This window comes from Mugil cephalus, chromosome 9 (genome assembly GCF_022458985.1).
Source record: "Mugil cephalus isolate CIBA_MC_2020 chromosome 9, CIBA_Mcephalus_1.1, whole genome shotgun sequence".
NCBI classification, from domain to species: Eukaryota; Metazoa; Chordata; class Actinopteri; order Mugiliformes; family Mugilidae; genus Mugil; species Mugil cephalus.
In genome coordinates, this window is record NC_061778.1 from 4,163,314 (window position 1) to 4,183,715 (window position 20,402).

At 41.8% G+C, this 20,402-nt stretch overlaps 2 protein-coding genes across 2 annotated transcripts; both read right to left on the reverse strand.

Moving 5' to 3' along the window:
• Nucleotides 1–147: 147 nt before the first annotated feature.
• dhx34 (DEAH (Asp-Glu-Ala-His) box polypeptide 34) lies at nucleotides 148–7,571 on the reverse strand. Its single transcript, XM_047593208.1, has 16 exons — nucleotides 6,562–7,571; nucleotides 6,160–6,471; nucleotides 5,493–5,747; nucleotides 5,293–5,395; nucleotides 4,850–5,067; nucleotides 4,587–4,761; nucleotides 4,198–4,391; nucleotides 3,980–4,081; nucleotides 3,626–3,892; nucleotides 3,289–3,456; nucleotides 3,089–3,194; nucleotides 2,755–2,861; nucleotides 1,242–1,508; nucleotides 926–1,117; nucleotides 526–676; nucleotides 148–389 (listed from the first exon to the last, which is right to left on the reverse strand). The coding sequence occupies exons 1-16, from the start codon at nucleotides 7,261–7,263 to the stop codon at nucleotides 247–249; spliced, it is 3,462 nt and encodes a 1,153-aa protein (XP_047449164.1). The 5' UTR covers nucleotides 7,264–7,571; the 3' UTR covers nucleotides 148–246.
• A 492-nt stretch (nucleotides 7,572–8,063) lies between these two features.
• Nucleotides 8,064–19,426, reverse strand: st14a (ST14 transmembrane serine protease matriptase a). Its single transcript, XM_047595065.1, has 19 exons — nucleotides 19,079–19,426; nucleotides 16,805–16,961; nucleotides 15,802–15,932; nucleotides 15,632–15,702; nucleotides 15,377–15,543; nucleotides 15,206–15,241; nucleotides 14,127–14,361; nucleotides 13,031–13,173; nucleotides 12,829–12,932; nucleotides 12,590–12,702; nucleotides 12,372–12,508; nucleotides 12,184–12,288; nucleotides 11,982–12,089; nucleotides 11,772–11,885; nucleotides 11,299–11,421; nucleotides 10,955–11,138; nucleotides 9,779–10,050; nucleotides 9,199–9,335; nucleotides 8,064–8,952 (listed from the first exon to the last, which is right to left on the reverse strand). The coding sequence occupies exons 1-19, from the start codon at nucleotides 19,118–19,120 to the stop codon at nucleotides 8,794–8,796; spliced, it is 2,538 nt and encodes an 845-aa protein (XP_047451021.1). The 5' UTR covers nucleotides 19,121–19,426; the 3' UTR covers nucleotides 8,064–8,793.
• Between the last annotated feature and the right edge of the window lie 976 nt (nucleotides 19,427–20,402).

A 20,402-nucleotide genomic window follows, 5' to 3' on the forward strand; every position in this document is an offset into this window, starting at 1 on the left:
GCAGTACATAAATGTGTCCTTTTGTTAAACAAAGATTTATGTTATTTCTTTCCTTTGGTTGATGCTGTTATAGTTTAAATCATGTCGTGTAGATTTGCAGCAGATACGTGCAGCGATCAGAGGGGAAGAAGAAAAGGGACATGGATGTTACATAAAAAAAAAATGTTTTTATTCTACAAAATGATCCTTTTCACTACAGAAAAGATAAATTGGGATTAGTGTCCGTCCTCCATCTGATGGTGTCCGTTATGCGGCAGAATGCATGTGCTGCCTTTTATGTTTGAGGATCTCGGTGGAGGTGAGGGTCAGGTCTTTATCACAGACGTCACAGTGATAAACTCTGGAAAGACTAGACACCGAGGAGGATCCTGCCTTTCCACCTTCCGGCCCTGAAATATAAAACACACGCAGCTACAATTAGTGTGAAAATCCTTTTAAAATGCTCAAGTATCTCGTCAGGTGCCGAGCGTATCGGCTGCTGTAAAGTAACCTGTAGGGTAATAAATAAGATTATAGTTCCCCGACCTTCCTCTGACTGCTGCTGCTCCTCCTCTCCGGCTGGCCTGCAGGAAGCTTCGTGTTGCATGCGCTCCAGCGGAGTCAGAGGCATGTACAGGCCACAGTTAGGGCAGGTCCAGAAAGTGCGCAAACACTCGCTGTAGAGGTCCTTTGAATCCTGCAAGTCACAAAAACACAAAAAATGCATCATTCTTGAACGGGGGGGAGGTCAGTTTAGCTCCGATGCATCTTCTACTTCTTATGCTTTAAGTGAGAATGTGGAGTCTAGAATATTTAATGCTCTGCTTTTAATCTATGACGACTTCTAGATGCTCGCTGTCACTTTACTAGAACACTAGAAATATTTATTTTACATATTTATTTGAAGATATCTTTTAAAATATGCTACAGTTTCAGACGAACTCACAGCCAGACAGTTGTAGGTGAAGAAGCTGGTGACGCGCAGGCCTCCTTTAATAGGGTCGGGCTTGGCCTCAGCTCCTGGAAACAGGAGGCTTAGATCTGGAGCTTTAGTGTGAGACAACTCAGACTCGGGCTGAGGGCCGACATACATGTTCTGGGTCTGGAAAGCGGTGAGTCGCCGTAGGCTGTAACTGATCTGGAAAGGAAAGCAAATTCAACATTACTTTATGCAATAATTGTTAAATCATGTGCAAAAAAATGGTTGATAATCACATGTGTTTTGTCTTTTTGTCACTATAACCATCGGTTCACATCTTTACCTCGGTGTAGAGGAGGAAGCGGACCAGGCCTTCGCTCAGCTTCTCCATGACTCTGCGGGACACCCCCTTCCCCTCCGCTCCTGCGGTCGAGCTCTGTCCCAGCTGGGCCAGCAGCAGGCGCTCCCACTCGGCCCTCAGAGTAAGAGCGGTGGACAACACCTTCAGGGCCTCCTCTGGCTCCCGCAGCTCCAGCTCCAGCCAGCCGTCCACCACCAGTCGAGTACAGTCGGCGTTGGTGTCCACGGAGTTTGCCACGAGCAGCAGGGCCTGGTGAGCAAACCAAGGAACGGAGAATTACTGCATCACCAAACTACGACGCTCTGGAGCAAACCATCCAGAGTTCTTTCAGTCCCATTCATCCCATCTTCCCTTCTTTACTTCTGTCTCCACCTGCTCCTAACACCAAGTCGCCTTGTTCCCATCCACTGATATTTAAGACGTCCTGGACCAGAACCTCACACTCTGTCCTCACCGACCCCATCCTCCAACACTTCATATCCTCTTTAAACTTCAATAAAATCACATTGTTGCACCTGGTCCTTGTTTTCGAAATATATTTTGTGTAATGTTTATATGCAGTGTTTGGGCGTAACATGTTACAAAAGTAATGCAATTACCCTTAATGCATTACTTTTTGCTGTAACGCGGTGTAATGTAAGGCATTATAAAAAAATAATTTTAATATTTCACTCAGTAGAAATTTCAGTAACACGTGTTACAATGGATTTTAAACCCAAAATTATTTAAATTAACTATGTTGTGTGTTTTTTTATACATAATTTGAAATTAGAGTAGAAAAAAACAAGCAACTTCCTGTTAGTGCTGGAGAAACAGCTGATTGAGGAGAAGATGACCGCGGCTGCAGAGTCGGACTCTACATTCACCAGATGGACATATGCTCATTATTTTCAGTTCAGACAAAAGGAGACGAAGAACATTATAGCTGAGTTCAGTTTGTGACATAACCTCTCAAAGTAGCACAAGTAATTTAAGGAAACATGTAGCGCGGTGCAGCTTTCTTTAGGTGTTTGGTTACAATATGCAGTAGTAGCTTCTAGCAATATTGATTTCAGTATAAATACACCTAAATTTACAGGATCTCTATCACAATATGTGTTGAGCCATGAGCCATAACTGCTCCATTATATTGTACTGTTGTTAGCGTTAGCCTAGCTTAGTCACTATGTCTTATTCTACATCATCTTCTACTGGATGGAAACGAGCTACACTGAATGAGTAAGATCTAGTGAGAATCTATATTTCCAGTCATTTTGTTGAAAGTAACTTAAAACTAATGTCTTACAAGTCAAAGACAATAATATTATAATGTAGCTAATTACTCTGTAATTACAGTAACAAGTAATAAGTAATGTCCACACTGTGTGTCCACAATATATATTATTACGGTGGAACAAAAGTAATGATTACGGATCACAAGAGAGTATCATTGTTACAACTATTACAGTGTTACAGTTTGTTTTGGGAACAGGGATGTCCCACATCTGGCACTAACCTGCAGCGCTGGAACCCGCACGCAGTTGGACAAATACGGCTTGTTGGTCTCCAGCAGAGTGACGAAGGCTAGCAGCTGGTGTCTGCTGCTGTCCTTCCTCTCAGGCCCTGTGGGCAGGACAGAGAGACAAGCAGGGAGAGACGGATGAGACACGAGACGTACGACGGGAGAGGAAGGAAGAGACAAACGATCGGCGGATCAGCAGGAAGAGGAGCGAGTGGAACATTTTGGAGCCTTTTACTCGTGTCTTACTTCCAATGCATTAGTTAAACAGTGAGGTGCAAAATGGGTTTATTTACGAATTACATTTTTAATTCAGATGTTGCAGGTTTACCTGTTTCTCTGGTCTCATCCTCAGGTACATGCAGCACCTCCGGGTCAGTGGCGAACACACTGGTCGGGTGGATCACCACTCCATGTTTATTCTTTGTGTGAAACACCTACAAAAAAAAATGGATTTAGAGTTATATTGATTTCCCATAACTTGTGTCATCAGAGGTCATAACAGGTGTGAGTGGCAGCAGGTGGCCTGACCTGCTCAGAGTCTTTGCGGGTGGAGTTGTGTTCATCCGGCAGTGCCAGCTGAGGGTAGAGACCTCGGCAAAGCAGCAGCTTGAGCAAAGACTGCTGGCGGGACGACAAGTCCTGATTGACCGCCTCCTGCAGCTCTGACACGTTGTGACGCAACTTGAACTTCACCTCCTATTACAAACCAAACAGAAAAAAAACATCAGAACACAAACACACCCGCCCTCCTGATGATAATAAACCTACACGTTACACATATATTTGAATCTTTTTCTGTGTTAAATTATAATAACAAGGCTTAAGTTTGCAGAAACTTTTTTTTTATGCTGTACTGAGAGGTCACCTGTATGTCCAGGTTTTTTCCTGATTCCTCCTTGTCCTTCTTGCCCTTCCTTGTTTGCTCCGTGTCAGAACCCGAGGAGAACTCCCCATCGTGGCCCTCCTCCAGCCTCAGGATTTTACGCTTGCTCCCCTCTTGCTGCTCGTGATCTCTCTTCAGCTGATGCAGCTTCCTCCTCTCCGTCAGCCGCTCCCTGCGCTTCCCGCGGTCGCCACCGGAAGGAGCACCACTCCCCTCTGATTCTATCAGACCATGGCTCTTCAGCAAATCCTGCAAGGCACAGAGCGAACTCATCATGAGAAACACGTAAATGCTTTTTTTTTTTCATATGCACGAACTGTCGGGTCAGGAGCTCGCCTTGAACTGTCTGCGTAGGTTGACCATCTCATACAGTCTCTGCTCCTCTAGGCCCCTCCTCCTGCACCACTTCCTTGAGCCACCGCCTCTCTCTCCCTTCACCTGTTGAGCTCAAATGGAAGTTTTCAGCTCAGCAAAGAGAATCCTACACCAACCGTTATGATGTCAAATGTGTTTGTATTAAATAGCCGCTGTCCCGTTAGGTTTCCCTCACTGACCTCCACCCAGGCGTTGAAGGTGTTGAGCAAGGTAAAGGGGTCTCCCTGGTTGCTGTGCAGGGGCTGGCGGGCAGTGGCGCAGTCTGGGTTCTGTTGCGAGCTGCGCAGGAAAGGTGACTGAACGCTCAGGGCGGCCGCCACCGTCAACACGGGCTCCACCAGGTTAAACAAAGACCCCAGCACCAGCATCTTCCCTAAATGAACACAAACACACACACACAATGTAAGTTAGATCTAACTGCTGCATGTACTGGAGTTGAATTAAATGAACTACGACAGTGAAAGAGACTCAACCTAAAATTGCTTTTAGTATTTTATTACAATTAAAATTAAAATTAAATAATAATAATGATAAACACAAACATTCTGTCTGATGCAGGGATTCTCACCTATGACGACATCAACAGGCAGCTGTGACAGCAAACTACCAATAGAGGTCAGTTCCCCACAACTGTCTAGGGCTCCTTGTTCCTTCAGATAAGTAACTGCAGTCTGGATACTAGCAGTGGGAGGTGGATCAATAAAGACAAAAGAAAGTGGATCTCCGAGGCACATGCTCTTCATCTGCAGGAACAACGCAGAAATATCACCAAAAAAAATATATATATACATATAAATAAATGAATAACTACTATCTAAAGGATGCAATTACTTGGAGAATGAGGGAGTCCAGTGCTACTCTGTGGATTTCAGGTACAGGATAAGGCGCGAAGGCATCGTAGTCGGACTCTGCGTAGAGGCGATAACACACACCGGGACCTGTGCGACCCGCTCGACCCTTCCTCTGCTCCGAGCTGGCTCGGCTGATCCAGAACTCTTGGAGACGTTGCATCTTGGCCTTAGGATCGAAACTCATTTCTTTTACTTTTCCTGTGAAACAAAAACAAACAAACAACAACAAAAAAACTGTTATATTTATATGTGCTGTTACTCCTGAGTCACATATTCATTTTCTCCTTGTTCACTTAAAAAAGTATTTAAAAAGTTACACATTTTTGCCCAGAAACTCCATCTTGATTCATTCAGCACACTAGTTTTGTTTGGATGCCTAAATTGAAGTTTATAACTTAAATCGGATGGTTACTAGTGTCATACCTGAGTCCACAACAAAGCGCACTCCATCTATTGTAACCGAAGTCTCAGCGATATTGGTTGAAATGATGCACTTCCTCACCCCGGGAGGAGCAATGTCAAACACCTGAACAACAACACAATAAAAGAGGATTAGAAACCAACATATTCAGCAACATTCAGCTCTAATATTTCCATTGTAACTTAATCAAAGCCGTCAGTGCCTTATCCTGCTGAGCGAGTGAGAGGGTGCTGTGGAGCGGCAGAACTATCCAGCGACGCGTGTGCGTGGCATAAACCTGACAGGCCTCCTGGATGGTGGAGATTTCCGCCACGCCGCTGAGAAAGAGGAGCAGGTCGCCGCGTTCCTCTGGGGGGTAACGCTGATCGATCCCTTGCAGGATGCGCAGATACGGCCTGGGATCCAGTTTCTCTGAACGTGAGGCTTGCTCCTCAGGTGGAATGGGCTGATATATCACCTAAGGAAACAGAAAAAATCAGTTTGTAGTACACAAAAAGATCACTCACTTGCCAGTTCATTAGGTACACTGGTGTAAATGAATGCTTCTTGAAGGTTTCTGCTGTCAGTATTTGTTTAAAGTAGCTGACAGAGATGTTGCTTTAACTGTGTTTTTATTTTGGAGGCTGTTGTTTGTAATATTGTTGAATTATATTGTGGTATAGAAAAAATGCACTTAAATGCTTAATTAAACGCAGTTTGCCAGCACCATAAACTACATCCACCCAAATTGATGATATCATTGAATTACCACTTTCCTGCTGCTGTTTCACCATAAACTGAAGATTCTAACAGTCGTGAAGCTACAATTTAGTGCAGGACTCATAGAATGCATTCGTTTTTCCACTAATTTAATGTTGTCGTCTGCGTACCTGAATAGGAAACAGCCTGCCCGGCACCTGCAGGACAGGAGCGCTACTGAAATAGTCGGAAAAGAGTTTGATGTTGATGGTAGCCGACATGAGAACGAGGCGCAGGTCCGGGCGGTCCGCCAGCAGAGTACGCAGCACCCCGAGAAGAAAGTCACAGTGGAGGTGTCTCTCGTGGACCTCGTCCACGATCAGCACCTCGTACTGAGACAGCGTCCCGTCTTGCTGGATCTGTCGGAGCAGCAGCCCCTCAGTCAGGAACAGCAGCTTGGTGGAGGTGGTCCGGGTGGTCTCGAAACGGATCTGATACCCCACCTGAAAATCAGAAATACATTCTCTGAGCTCAAAGGCTTTTCTCCCCCAATAATGTCAAGTTTTAAAAGCTAATTCTGGTCTGAGACAAACCTTCGAGCCGTACTGATTGAGACTCTCAAAGCTGACCCTCTTTGCGAGGGATATGCAGGCGATACGCCGCGGCTGAGTGCAGGCCACCTGGTTGAAGCCGGCAGAGAGAAGATACTGAGGCACTTGCGTAGATTTTCCACAGCCCGTGTCTCCTGCCACCACGACCACAGAGTGACGTCGAACCAGCTCCACGATTCGATCACGATACTGGAAGATGGGCAGATTTTTCTGCTCCCGGCGAAGCTTGGCCAGTTTGCCAAAACTCTGTCTCTGGCTGAAGTCCAGGAAGTGCAAGAGAGCCAGGCGGCAGTCTGAGATCTCCTGAGAACCTGGGCCTGAAGATCTCTGTCTGCTCCTGTGCTCCGACTTCCCCAAGCGCTCCTCGATGTCCCTGGTGCACACGGACACATTGATCCTGTAACGAGCATCATAGTCTGTGGGAAGGCCAAGATCTACCTTTCCACACTTTCTCTTGTCCTTTCCTTCGTCCCTGTCTTCTCTTCGGCTGCCTCCAGAGCCGGACATGTCCCTCTTCGTTTTGAACCTCTGGAAGCGGTCGAAGAAAGCCCAGAACTCCTTGTGTTCAGGACTCCCAGCCTGGATGTAGTCATGCTGGCGGAAAAAGACCTCGTCCAGCTGGGCCCGACACTGCGGGCTGTCCCAGTCCCAAATCCGGCTGTCTCTCCTCCTGTCTGAAGACATTTATTTAACGTATATCCGATTTCCTATCTCCACAATCCAAACTGGTTTCAAGTCAGTTCGCTGTTAATAAATAAAACCAACGAGCAAGCGGCTCCACACATTTAAACGGCGCTCAATAAATCTCGATCAACTCCAAACCAACGATCGAGGTCCCGTCCGTCTTAAATATCTTGACGTTTTGTTAATAGTTTTTACCATCGTTTCCAACTGGTCCCGGTAGATTTTATTTTTAATAATATGTTACGACAATACGGAAAGAATAACAGCCGAATAAAAGGAGTGGACGATATGACTGTAGCTGGTGCGGAGACAGGGGGAACAATAATACGGTGGGACCACTTCCGTTCCGTTATTTAAAATCTTCCGGTGAAAACTGGATCAGTTCTGTGGATAAAATGTGGATTTAAAGATAAATAAATATGTATTTGTGAGCTGAAACAAAGAGTCAATATAAAACGCTAGTAGTTCTAGTAGTTACTCGACGCTCAGATTTTATATTATATTTTTATTATATATGTAGGTTTTATATGGAAGAAAGACGTTCTTAAATATTTAAGGAATCACTTCTTTCACTGTACAAGATTCATTATAATAGTTTTTTTGTTTGCTTGTTTTCCTAATGCACTAAAAATATAATTTTCTTCTGGTCCAGAGTGAGAATAATTCCTCTACTCTGCATAAATAATGCCCACCAAGTTCATTGTCCATTGCAAATGAACATTAAAATAAAAAACATGTTTGCAATAAGTTATGTGAAAGCAAAGTCATAAAAAAGTAAAGGAGGATGCACACACAGGAGGTCTTATCAGAAATATTTTATTTTAAACATCTGCTATAAAATACACATTTACACAGACAGGAAGACAAATCTGGGCATATATTACCAATATTGTGTTAAATGGAAGAGGTCAAATTGGCAGATTAAACATGAAAGAGCACATCACAAATGAAACCAGTATTTGATCTGAGAGAAGCAGTTCATATCTGTTAAAAATAAATGGCATCCATGGTGACAGTTCTTTCTGCTGGACTTCAGATACCAATCCATAGGAGGTAAAATGGAATGAGCTTGTCGTCATTTTGTTTTTAATTTATAAAATTGTGAACAAAGACAACAAGGGACAGCAGTGGGAAAATTCTTGATGTAGAAGATGGATACCAATAACACACACAGGGCGCAAGAATGCCCATTTCATACGTCTACACATGTAACAATCACACCTGGAATCTATTTGCTGAGCAGCACATATTATTGCTCTCCGTCAATATACAATAAAAACACACAAAAATAAAAGCTTTATTTACATTTTAAAAACATTTCACCCCCTCTCATAAAAATCACAGTTCATCTAAAATGTGTCGTTCAAGCAAACAGAGCATGTGCCTCTGCAGCTACAAATGGGAGTCAAGGCCACTACATCAGCTGGATACTGGGAGTGGTATTTACCGACAACAATCCGTGCTGCGGTATTTGTCATCAGTCTGAGTTTATGTCCATATCTTAGCCTTGTTTGACCGTTTCTCAGAAGACTACACTCCTGTGTGTTGTTGGATCCAGCCGCGGTATTTGGTGACCGTCGTGTAGACACCTGGTTTGTTTCTGCGCGCACAGCCGTCACCCCAACTCACCACTCCTGCCAAGAACATACGACTGCCAGACGGACTGGACAGAGGACCGCCAGAGTCTCCCTGTTGTAGCCAACAAATACACAAGAAGGCACAGGCACATGGGTTAGCGTGTCTCTTTAAACGTCATTTTTTTAATGACACATCAGTGCAACTTGTATCTAATTCTTGCTGCTTTAAACATCAAGAAAGTAATATAGCGTTGCCTATTATGTAGAATATACAGCTTATTTTCTAAAATGTTGAAGGGAAAAATCTGTCTTTCACATAGAAAGGCAGAAAAAAAAAATGAAAGAAAGGAAGAATTACCTGACAAGCATCAACTCCTCCAGCCAGCACTCCAGCACACAACATGCGGGATGTAATCTGCCCTTCCATCAACTTGTTACAGACGGTGCCATTTATGATCCGGACCTGAGCTTTCTGCAGCACTGTTGCACCATATCCTGAAACACAAACCACAGCTTAGCTCACAACATGTACGTATCTTCAGTTTGAAATATCACATCATCAGATGATTTGGATTATTGTGGTTGTGCAAAGACATTGTTCCTCAAGTAAGTTCAGGTCTTTATTTCTGCTATTTTATATTTCTAAAGTTGCATGAACTTAGGAGAAGAAGACGAAGACGAAGATGAAGAAGAAGAAGCAGACAACCATAAACAGATTCAGAAATTAGCCAAGTCAACCCAAGCATGCCATAGTCTATGTTTAGCAAATGATGCATTTTTAATTAATTTATGCCACTATTGAAATAAATTAAACGTGCCAAATCACCATTAACTCTTATTCACTTAAGATTTTTAGTCTGAGCTCATATTTGGGCCTAAATACTTCTGAGTTTGAGTATTAGAGGATAAAAGCACACATTTAATGTGCTGGGACTCACCTCCTTCTCGAGTGGCTCCCCACCCTGTGATCCACACGCTATGGCCAGACGGAAAGTCGTGTTGGGGCGCGGGCATGCAGACGGGTTTGATGTAGTCAGAGTACGTAACAGGACTGTCGAGTTCCATCAGGGCGATGTCGTTGTCGTAGGTGTATGCATTGTAATTAGGGTGCGGTATGATCTTTTTCAGGTTCTTCTTTACTACGGTTTTTCCGACGTTTGACTGGGCATGAAGGCCGAGGTAAGCCTCCCAGGTTTCAGGCTGGGACAACCTGAGAAATCACACAACAAAATATATCAGAAAGTCGTCCTCGATCTCAGGTAGTATAATTAACACGAGCAAAACAGTTCAAGATATTTATGAAGCCCTGTTTGGTGTGGTTGTTTAGTTTCTTTCTTATTGTTACAATAAAACCTGATACCACTGAGTGTTTTCCAAAAAAGACTGAATGGTTTAGTAGATTTATGGAAAGGTAATCAAACGTCTTTAATGAAAAACGTGAATTTAAAGTACACAAAGGGCTAAAATATGAAGACGTTGTTTAGACTTCTTCCCTAACTCAGTACAAACAATTAGAGCTGTAATGCACCTAAGCGTGCACTGAGACCCTGGAAGGGTTTAATCACATCCGTTCAATTATTGATGCACATGTCAGCATTGTGTTGTTGGTGAAAACACCAGAGGCCCACGGTTTCACTTTACATGTGACAAGCTGTTTACGGTATCTTTAAGGTCAAACTATTTGATCGCCAGTTGTTTTGTCCTCATGAGGCCTTTTCAGTAAGACTGTAAGAGTTATGAGCTTTATTTAAAGACAAAGCTATGATGTATAAGGCCAGTAGGTTGTGTTATACACGTGTAAACACAATGCTAATTGAAGGATTTTGCAGAATTTGGATTATTTTCATGTGACGACGGCTCTAAAATCATCTGGGATCCAAATACACAGACGGTGGACCTATACTGTTACATTCACCTCCGTTCCTTTGAATAGAACACCTGCTGGATGTGTGTAATATGAAACTTGAATGGTCACAAGACAAATACGTGCGTGAGCTGCAAACAGATCTCGCTTTGTCTCACATACTCTCAGAGCAGCAAGTTTAACCCCTTCCTTTTCAAATTACGCTGGATAAAAACTGCATTTGCAAGCAAGAACATTAGTAAGATGATACCTCAGTCTGCCGTCGTCCTGCACGCAGTGGGCAGCAGTGACCAGCCACTTTGGACTGATGATAGAGGCTCCGCACACGTGGCCGGAGTTTTTGACGTGGAGGCTGACCTGCCACGGAAACTCCCCTTCATCTGCATTCTGACCGCCGACGATACGCGACGTCTTGAACATGCTCCTCCCACAGTCTGCAAAGCAAAACGGTCGATCGGTCACATCGATGACTTGTTTTAGGTCAAGTCTTTTTTTGTGTCAAGCAAGACAAACCATGCATTATTATTATTATTATTATTATTAATAATATTATTATTAAACGGAAACATGCAAGTTTTCATTTATGTGACATACCACAGTTCTCCTCATCAGATCCGTCCTCACAGTCCTGCGTTCCGTCACACTCTGGATTCACTTTACTGAGACATGTATTGTCTTTGCATTTGTATGTTAAATCAGTGCAGGAAACACGTGAGGCTAAGGAGAAAGGAAGAGAAGGACAGTTAAGTCTGAAGCTGTGATATAGATTTTATATAAATAGCAAAAAAAAGAAAAAAAATGCTAATTGCAACATCACCCAATAAAGGGAACAAGTGTACAAGCACACGTTTTTTTTTTTAATTTATTTGAAAACAAATCTGCTCCAGCAATAAAATTATTTTGGGAAAATGTTCAGACAACTATACAGCACATTCTTAGACACCAACACGTGTGTCACTATCTCATATTTATCGCTGTGCTGATGTTTAATAAAAACTGAATGAGTAAAAAAGTGAGAGACTTCAGTGTGGAAATATTTTTGCAGCTTAGTAGGAAACTATTCTTACTCCCACAGTCGAGCTCATCGCTGCCGTCACCGCAGTCGTTCCTGCCGTCACAGCGCTTCTTCTCCGAAACGCATTTGTTATTCTTGCACATCATCTCTCCCGACTTGCATCCACCTTTAAAAGAAAAGAAAGACGCATGAGAAAACCTGCCATTTTTTTTTTTAATTTGGTGCTTTCAAATAAAAACATCGACCGATAGATAGGCCTTACCACAGCCCTTCTCATCGGTGCCGTCTCCACAGTCATCGACACCATCACATTTCCAGAACATGGGCTTACACAGACCATTTTTGCAAGTGATACTATCTGATTTGCAGGCTGGAGGAAGACACGATGAGAAAATTTTAAATAAATACACATCCAGGTGGAACTGTAATGATTTAATCCTACTCTCATGTGGCTCACTACTTACTGCACTTCAGCTCATCGCTCATGTCTCCACAGTCGTTCCAGCCGTCGCATGTGAGTGCCTTACTGATACACTTCTGATTTTTGCATTGGAACTGTTGCGGGCAGGCTGCGGATGACAAAGTTAAATGAGAAACACTTTCCCGATGACGATAAATGATCATTACCCGCCAGCGGCCGGGAGTCACTTACGGTCTTTCACGTCAACGGCTTCATACTCTGCGGTGAAACCTCGGTCCACATAGGAGGCATCCGAGTTAAACGTCACCGTCATTGTGTTGGTGCTGCTGGTGTCTGTCACGGTTCCATCGGGTTGTTCTCCACACACTCTGTGGATGACGAGAACAAACACCGTCACAACCGCCCTCTCTTCGTCTAATCACTGTCTGTGCGCACAAACAAGGACTCACTTATTTCCGTTGAAGTCCACGTAGTCTTTGGGACAGTCCTTACTCTGTTCCAGCCCAGGCTCAGACAAGAGGAACTTTTTGAATGTTACCTTCACTCCCTTCCCTTCAGGGACCTTAATGATTGAGAATGACAAGGGAATAATGGTACGTGACATAACCTTCACAGGTGCAGTAAAAAAAAAAAAAAAAAATGGAATCACGTGTGAAATATATGACGCAGCGCGGCGCCTACGTCTCACCTCGATCGTCCACTGACATTCTGTTGAAGGAGGATAGTAATTTGGGAAGTTAGGAGAAGAGAAAGTTCCTTTCGCTCCTTTCAACTGGCCACCACATGTTGCAGCTGTTAAGAAAAAACATATCACAATATATCAAACTGAATGTTCTGTTGTAGCTTGCAACAAAAAAAAGGCTCCGTATCGCTAAAGAATTAGGTCCTACCTTTAGTTTTCCTTTTAATCTGTGTCACTTCTGCTCTAAAACCTGGGAAGTTCTTCTCCTCGTTCGTGGCCATCGTCACCAGCATGACGTTGCCAGAGGAAAGAAAGGTCAGCGGTTCACTAGGAGAGTAGTACCCGCACATCCTGTGGACGACAGACGGACAAAATTAATTCACTCTGTCCGATATTTACCAGAACAATCAGGTCATTTTCTCAAAATTTGTACACTGCTTTCAACTGATAAATAAATAAATCTTAATATTTACGTCGGGACCACATAATGCACATCGGATTAAGGAAAAATATTTTGCATAGTTTCCACTGTAAATGTATTCACTTATAACGGTTGTCTGCAAATTTCACATTCTTCAGACTGAAATTAAATAAATAAACTGTTCCACAAGATGTTTTCTCTATTTATGATCAAATATTAGACTCAGAAACACAGATATATAAGGGGGAAAAAAAAAAAACACCCACACATACGGAACAGCTGCACAAAATCTATAGCCTCTTTGTTATATTCATTGATTTCTCTCTGTTGTCCTTTACAAGGCGGAGCTATGAGTGAATGTAACCTTACTGTTATCAGTCGATCCTGTTCTTCCTTACTGCATGCATTGACTACTTGCAAGCCGACAGTAAAACTTTTGAACTTTTGACTCCGGTGGCTGAAGTGATCAAAGAATTTCCGCAACACTAACTCATCACTTAATAACTTTAGCCAACGCCACTGAGACATTTATCGCACCTGTATCAGAACCACTAATGATTTTATCAGGGACTTCCCGTAAAGATGCAGATCGCTTTTATGACTGCATGTTAAACCTGCTTCCTGATTTAAATCGAACCGATATCCTGCAGGAGCTCTTATTCTAGAGGAAGGCTCAGCTTGGGCCGTGCAGCACACTTTACATAAACAGTCGCAGGGTTCAGAAGCTCTGCATGTGACCAGCAGAGGGCCTTGCAAACAAGTTAAAGTTCCCTCAACCCAAATTCAAACATGCAAAACGCATTAAAACGAGAAGACTGATGCTGCGCCGAGTTCTTCATCTGCTCACATCTGTAAATAATTACGATTCAAAGGGAAAACTCACTCTTCCATGACGCGGTTCTCGATGGCTACAAGGGAATCGTAGATTTTGACAAAGTCATTCTTGCAGTCCTCTTCCAGATTCACTGTATCAAACTTGAGCTTGATGATGTAGCCGGGGTCTGCTCTCAGCTGCCACTCCATGAAGGCTTGGGGTGGATAGGGACTGTTGGGGAAGCCAGGGGACTGGATATAAGTCGTTTTATCAGGCCGTGTATGTTCTGTAAACTTGAGATGGGCTGACACAGAAACACTGACAGTTAGTGTTATTTACATTCATGCATTGACTAAATACACAGTCAGGAGAGAAAACGAAAGCTGCACGTCCTAATGTGAGCAGACCAGATGTTTATCATACTAGTTACGGTTCATTCTGAAGTGACAACAGACAATAATCAATAAACAGTGTTGGGCAAGTTACTTCAAAAATGGAATGCATGACTTGTTACTGTAATTTCAAAGTAATTAGTTACATTATAATATCACTGTCTTTTAAGTTTGCAATAGATCTTATTACATTCAGTGTAGCTCATTTCTACGTCCAGTAGAAGGTGATGTAGAACGACATAATGACTAAGCTAGGCTAACGCTAACAACAGTGCAATATACACATATTGTGATAGATCCTGTAAATTTAGGTGCATTCATATTGAAATCAATATTGCTCGAAGCTACTACCGTATATTGTAACCGAATACATAAAAAAAAGCTGCGCCAGGTACAGAGATCGTTTGGTTTCAAAGCAAACTTAACTATAACAGCTGTTCTCTAGCAGAAACAGGAAGTTAACATTTGCTCTGATTTTTTTTTTCTCCTCTGCTAATATCAAATTTGTATAAAAACACACAACTTAGTTAATTTAATTAACTTCAGGTTTTAAATCCATTGTAACGCACGTTACTGACATTTGTACCAAGTAACATATTATTTTTTCTAATGCCTTCGATGACCACGCTACAGCAATAAGTAATGCATTACAGTAATTGCATTACTTTTATTAACGCCCAACACTGTCAATAAAGTTATTAGCCTTAGATGCAGCTTGTAAAAACTGGTATATGACAAAAGAAAGTTGGTACTTACTTTTGAACGAAGTCATAAACAATCGAGTATCGAGAGCTGTGAGATAAAAAAACAAAGAACACAGACATAAATAAGTGGAGGATGCAGTCGGCAGAATGAAGGAAACAACACGTCACAAGCAAAACTGATGAGCGATACGGACTGAGTGACAAATCTTTTCATTGACTCTACCTGAGGACATCACATCTTCAAGGGCCAAAGAGTTGTGAGGTCTCGTAAAGGTACGCCTCTCTTTGTCCGCTAACTTGTCCACGTCAGACATGGCTTTGTCGACGGATGCCTCTTGGCCCGCGGGCACTTTGAACTCAGACAGGTAGTAGGCGATGACGCTGCCTTCACTAGGAGGAATGACACAAGGTTTAAGTGCTATAATATAAATATAATTACAGTGTTATGTCTTTGAATCTGTTAATTCTCCTGAAATACCTGAAAGCCTGAACCGCAGATCCCACATAGTATTTGGACAGCTGTGGACTTTTGGAATAGATGCTTTTGAGCTGCAGCAAAGTCACAAGAGAACAAAATTGAATGTTTGCTTGAAAACACAATCAAAAGGAGATTACACGAAGAAAAAAGGCAGCGAGCTGGAGTCTTACCTGATCAGTCACCTGCTTCGCCAGCATTTTAAAAGCTTGAGTGCTGGAGTTCTCGTAGTCGTTATCGAACACCTGGTTGGTGATCCGCATGGAGCCGGAGTACATCCTCTTCACCCGAACATCTTTACGGACTTCAGGAGGATCAGATGGACACAGGTGAATATACACAAGTACGTCCCTTAAGAGTTCAGCTCTTTTAACCTCCTGAGATACATGAACACGGCCCAGCAAAGACAGAATCGCAAACAACATCCCAACGTCCTCAAAGGAGTACTTGCTAATTAGCGACGTCGTAGCTCGTTGCTATTTACATCATATGAAACTAGAAAAGGTTTGTTTCAACCGCAGAATTTGATGAGATTTTGCACATTTTCCACTTTGGTCCCGTGATCGGCTGCAGAATTTAGAACTTAATGTCCCCATATGAGGACACAGGGTCTCAGGAGGTTAACTGAAAACATTTCTGAGGCTTTTTTAGAACATTTTTCCTTCAACTACTGGGATATACTCCTACATATTTTACATTACATACATATTTTTATAACCTTATACACTACAGGCTTAAAGCTTGGAGGCAACATCAGATTTGTACAGAAAAGATCATAGTTTCATTGGTGCATCAAAATAAACATATTTATCATATAAAGAGTAAAGACATTTTTACTATAATTGGCGGGTATTTTGAGTTTCCTCCTCTGTCTTTAACAGCAGGGATAACAGGAGATATTTGTCTGCAGACTCTCAAAAGCCAAAGAGTTAAGGTGAATAATACAAACTGTGACTTGTTTCTTTTTTTTTTTTTTTTTACTTTTGCACTGAAGTTGCGACTCTTGCAAATCTTCTCAACCCTAAAACTAAGCCCTTCTTCTTTTCTTTTGCTGACATTTATTCAGCAATGTTCTGGTAACATTAACGTACACCTAAAGGTAAGTTGACATTCTTTACATACAGCGTGCATCATTCCTCCGCACACACATTTGTTGATTAAAGGAGAGGTGCTTACAGTGAAAGTGCCAGACCAGAAGCCCGGTCATAAGCGCCACCACGGCGGCAAAGATCACCACACCGATCACAGCCCCAACTTTCTTTCCCTTTTTCTTCTCGAACTTTTTGTTATCCGATGCCGGCAGGAACTGGACGGACGTGTCCCAGTCTTTGTCCTGGAGGAGGAACAGACATTTTCACGGATGTTACAAATGTCAGTACGTACAGCACAAATGTATATAAAGCACAGCCAAAGAAGACATTCTCAAGTTTCTTTTTTGTTTTTTTGTTTTTACAGGTGAGATTGATTTTGTTTGTGAAAATAAAAAGTATCCGTTTCATCTGTCTGAGTAGATAATCAGCTGAAGATAAGTGACAGCAGCAGGCAAGCAAGTAGATACTTGTGTTTTCAAAGAATGTCTCAGCCTTTGGTGACCTACAGAACAAGCTTCTCAGTCACAGAAGCTGTGCAACATTGTTCTGAATTGCGCAAAATGTTCTTGGAAAAAAAATTAAATGGAAGAACATCTCCCAAAAAAAATCAAAAGCAACGTTTGGTTGTTTGTGTCTCTTGCGGTTAATGAATGAGAAAGGAACGCTGCGCATGAGTCACCACTCTAGTTACCTTTAGGAGGTGAGACGGATGGGGGAGGGAGTACAAAGGTTTCACCATGTAAAATCTCGTCAAACCTGCTGGGAGCAAACCACTCTCCAGATAACAAGTTTCTGTGAGCGCTCGCCGCGGTGCAGTATAAAACTCCTCTGCTCTGGGAACCATCAAACGAGACCATAAAGCCTTTAGGAAGTTTCAAAGCGCATTCCAGTGACCTGCACGGCTCTTGGTTGGAAATCACCTGCAGTGAAAAGCTATGACACAGCTTAATAATCGTAGCGCAGCGCATTCTTTCTGCCTGTTTAAACCCGATACTCTGATACCGAATGCACCGACGGGGGCAGAGTTCAAGCATAAAAATATAGTGTGACGTAATGGATGTTTCTATAGAGCATCATTTAAAAAGAAAAATAATCTCGTCCGTTGAAGATAATCGCTCCACTTTTCCCACGTGTGGTTTGTTTATTAACCAAATATTATTAGATGCCTCCCGTGACAAGGTGTTTCTCAAAGCAGGAAGTTTAGTGTGTATATGTTTACGGGCTTATGTTAGTTTATCTTATTCTGTACTTTTTTTTTTATGTAACAAAAACCAAGACAAATTCCTTGTATGCACAAATACGCTGTGGCAATAAAGTCTTTTCTTCCTTTCTTTCTTTTAAAAATAATCTGAATGGAGAAAGAAAACAAACCACTGCCCTTTTTTCTGGTTTTTCAGGAAACACAAAGAACTGAACCAGTTATTAAATATATATATAAAAAAAAAATGACAGGCCATTATTTTAGGAAGGTGGCAATATTTAAATTAAACAGAATTAATTCCCTTTATATTAACCAATACTTGGTTAAAGCTTCATAACTTTTATTTGGAATTTATGGACAGTCGTGAATAAACAGTCATGTATATATTTTAAATTGTATTATAAACCAGGTTTTCTCTTAGTGGCCTTAGTGGAAACCCCCCCTCAGATCTGCTCCTGGAGGACAAACTCTCTCAGGGTGAAGGGCATTTTCAACACCCTGCCTTGCATTTGACATATTTTATGTTTTTCAGGGTGTAAAATCCACAGACGAGGAGGACGCGAGGTGGACAAGTCACCACAGGGTGTAGGAACCTGGAGGAATTTATGCAACTGCCCAACAATGGCTGCCCGGCTTTCTGATTTCAAAGATTGACGAACGTCACTGCGTGCAGGAAATAGATGAAGCGTACTCCAACTTTCATTATTCTGACTAATATTTGGAAATCAGATTCCAAGAGGAAAGGAACTGGGTGTGTCCGGCATTATAAGGCAATTTATTTTCTCCTCAACGTCTTCTGACATGAAGGTGTACATTAATCCTGGTCTACGTTAGAAGCCTTGTTTTTCTTGTCGCTCAGCAAAATGTTTGTCTTCAGGCTTCAACCACTTGAGGCTGAGACAATAAAGAGGCAAAGGGACATTTTGTAGTATATATATATATACATATATATATGTGAATGTGAATGACAACACCTGTGTGAATGACACCTGTATTTTATGTGAGATTCATCACTTATTCCACAGCTTGTTAGAATAATGTTTAGTTCACTTCCCGTTCCACAAATATGCCCCCATTTCATGAAAGAGGTCAATGGCGTCTTCCAAGTAAAACTCGACTTTAAGCCTTAACAAGAAGAAGCAGAGCCAAGAGTCTTACCGAGGTCGGGGTGTATCTGAGTCCACTGTCCATGTAGTCCATCAGGGATCCGCTAGTTAAAAAAGAAAACTGCCTAAAAAGCCTTTAATTCCTCCTCCCCACCACTTCTCTCCTGCCAGCAGGTTGTTTTTTTCCGAGGTGAACCTGCAGGGCCGGGCCGCCGACAGGTGAGTCCTGAGTTCGCTGAACACGCAACACACACGCACAAAAAAAAAAAAAGGAACAAACGAAATAAAATAGGTTCTGGTTGGTTTTTAAAAGAAATGCTTCTTATGCTTCTTCTTCTTCTTCTTCTTTAAGGCGTCGAACCTGACCTGAGTGAGTCGTCTACCCGTGTGATTCCATCAGACGAAACAACAGCAGAAAAAAATGAGTTTCTAAGGGCGTGTCTCCACCCTTTCCACCTGACACAACTTCCTGTTTACCTGCCACAGGTGAGACGAAACGTCAAATAAATGTAATGGCGACATAAGCGTAACATTTACTTTGTTGTACTACTTTTTTTATTATTATTATTATTATTATTCTAGTGTAAACGTGAAGATTTAAAGTCAGATGACGCAGGGATTAGGGTTAATTTTGTGGTTCGTAGTATTTACGTCATCTTCAAATAAAGGGACAGTAAATCCCGGGACGACCACCTGTACTCGTGTTAGTATGTCCACTTTTTTTATTGATTTTTTTCCCAGTTGTTTGTTTGTCAATAGTTAGATACTGATTAGGTTTCAGGTAAGTTATTTTTAGTATCAGTCGTGTACGTGGGCTTCGTCTCTGTGACATCATGAGTCATATTTCCTGAATCACTTCCATCTAAAGTGGGTCATAAGTTTCTGTTTAAGTTAACGCGGTATATCACTCAAATGGAAACTCACCAGTGGAAACTAAATATTTAGAATTTCTATGAAGTAAATATTGCACAACATTTAATATAATTAGATAAAAAATAAATAAATTATTCTATCTAAACATCATTCATACATTCATCCATTATTAATCCTCATACTTGATTTTAAATTGTTTCATTGTTACCATTAAGGGACTAAAGTGTCCTCTTCAAAAACGCCCTTAAAATAGAAAATGTTCATAGTTTTTCCACTTTTTTCTACTAAATCTTTTAATCTACTCCAAAACTAATCACAAATACCAAAAGATTGATTATTTTCTGATTTTTAACTCTTCACATGCCAATGTTTCTTATGGCACCATCATTTTTTTCGAAAAAAAAAACAAAAATTTAAATATTATCAGTAATATAAACTGAAAGTGGAATGTCATCAAAACACTGGCAGATAAAGGGTTAAAAGTCAGAAATTAATCGCACTTT